Genomic DNA, 1,965 nt, shown 5'->3' with positions numbered 1-1,965 from the left:
TGGAAGATGTTAGTCTCCTTAGGTCCTTGTCTTTCCAATTTGTGGGCACTTTTATGAAAGACCAGGGTCTTTCTGCTTGATCAACATTTTCTCTACTTCTCATTTCTTTAAAAATATGGGTATTAGAAAATTTGAGTGATAACAGGTACACTGATGGTCTTTGAACTAGGACAGAAAGAGAACTGATTCTGTGCTTGAGTCTATCAATTAACAAAGGACATGAAAGACATCAGTTTTGACACAAGACCAAACTGTTTCTCTGTGATGTGGGACAAAAGGAGGCAGATGAAAACTGTAAAAGAGAAGTGTTTTAAAATATGTTCTAATTACTTCAAGATTTGTAAGAAACTGAAGTAATAAATGACATAGTGATGATAACTGAGTCAAGTTTGTGGTTTTGTGTCTGATTTTGATAATGAAATCTAACCTTTGGCACAGATGTTTAGGAAGTTGTAAAAACATATTAGAAGTCAGCTGTTGGTTCGGTCAAGGGCTCTCTCCTCTAGAGGAGAGTTGGCAATTAGAAGTGTACTCAACTTTCTTGTCTAGGGTTCCTACCCCTGGGAGAACTCTCTGACACAGTGGGCTATCCAGAAGGGAGGCCACTGTCCTTGGGCTTAGACTCTAAGGCTAGCTTCTCAATGAAGCACTTGTGGGATCATCTGGAAAAGGTTTCCTTTCCATGTACCTCATTATGTCCCTTGCCCGTGTGTAACACGGACAGTTTGTCTTACCCTTCACTGCCTCTGTGCTTTAGCAATACATTAAAATATGGAGAATAAAGGAATCTGAGGTCCAGCAAAGAGTGAGGATTAATAATGGCAAAATTTAGTTTTAAATACTACCTTGAAGTTTAATCAAATGATATGTGTATTCCTCATCAAGTAAATGGAAATAGACTTTCATTAACCTTATCTGGTCGATTATTTAGACTTGGCATATTGAATATCAGGATCAATGGTTTAAGTTCCTTTCTTCTTTTTTTTAAAGGTTAAAGCATTTCTTCCTGGAGTTTTTATCACTCATACCGCATAGATGGAGTATAAAAGGAATGTGACTGAATTCATTTTAATGGGTCTTACACAGAACCCTCAAATGCAGAAAGTAGTGTTTCTGCTAGTTTTGGTTCTATACCTGGTAACACTCTCAGGCAACCTGCTCATTGTGGTTACCATTACCTCCAGCCAGGCTCTGAACTCCCCTATGTACTTCTTCCTGACTCACCTTTCCTTGATAGACACAATCTATTCTTCTTCTTCAGCTCCTAAGGTGATCATGGACTCCCTTCATGAGAAGAAGATAATCTCTTTCAACGGTTGTATGGCTCAAGTCTATGCAGAACACATTTTTGGTGCTACTGAGATCATCCTGCTAACAGTGATGGCCTATGACCGCTATGTTGCCATTTGCAAACCTCTGCACTATACCACCGCCATGAGCCACAGGCTGTGCATTCTCCTGTTGGGAGTGGCATGGGCTGGAGGATTTCTCCATGCAACCATTCAGATCCTATTCACAGTCTGGCTGCCCTTCTGTGGCCCTAATGTGATCGATCATTTCATGTGTGACTTGTACCCTTTGTTGAAACTTGTCTGCGTGGACACTCACACTGTTGGTCTCTTTGTTGCTGCCAACAGTGGGTTCATCTGTTTATTAAACTTCCTCCTTTTGATGGTCTCCTACGCGGTCATCTTGCGTTCCCTAAAGAACTATAGCTTGGAGGCGAGGCGCAAAGCCCTCTCCACCTGTGTCTCTCACATCACTGTAATCATCTTATTTTTTGTGCCCTGCATATTTGTGTATATGCGCCCAGTAACTACACTGCCTGTTGATAAAGCTGTTGCTGTCTTTTACACTATGGTGGTCCCTATGTTAAATCCCTTAATCTACACTCTCAGAAATGCTGAGGTAAAAAATGCTATGAGAAAGCTCTGGGGGACAAAAGTGATTTCAGATAAAGATTAA

General features: G+C 40.7%; 1 protein-coding gene across 1 annotated transcript; it reads left to right on the top strand.

Moving 5' to 3' along the window:
• Positions 1-285: 285 nt before the first annotated feature.
• LOC150017855 (olfactory receptor 4C12) lies at positions 286-1,965 on the top strand. Its single transcript, XM_090267562.1, has 2 exons — positions 286-294; positions 1,036-1,965. The coding sequence occupies exons 1-2, from the start codon at positions 286-288 to the stop codon at positions 1,963-1,965; spliced, it is 939 nt and encodes a 312-aa protein (XP_090123688.1).

The sequence above is a fragment of the Furipterus horrens genome, unplaced genomic scaffold, assembly GCF_987537825.1.
Source record: "Furipterus horrens unplaced genomic scaffold, mFurHor1.1.pri manual_scaffold_2, whole genome shotgun sequence".
Taxonomy (NCBI): Eukaryota; Metazoa; Chordata; class Mammalia; order Chiroptera; family Furipteridae; genus Furipterus; species Furipterus horrens.
The sequence above is the reverse complement of the archived record's forward strand: the minus strand, read 5'-3'. Positions and strand labels throughout refer to the sequence as shown.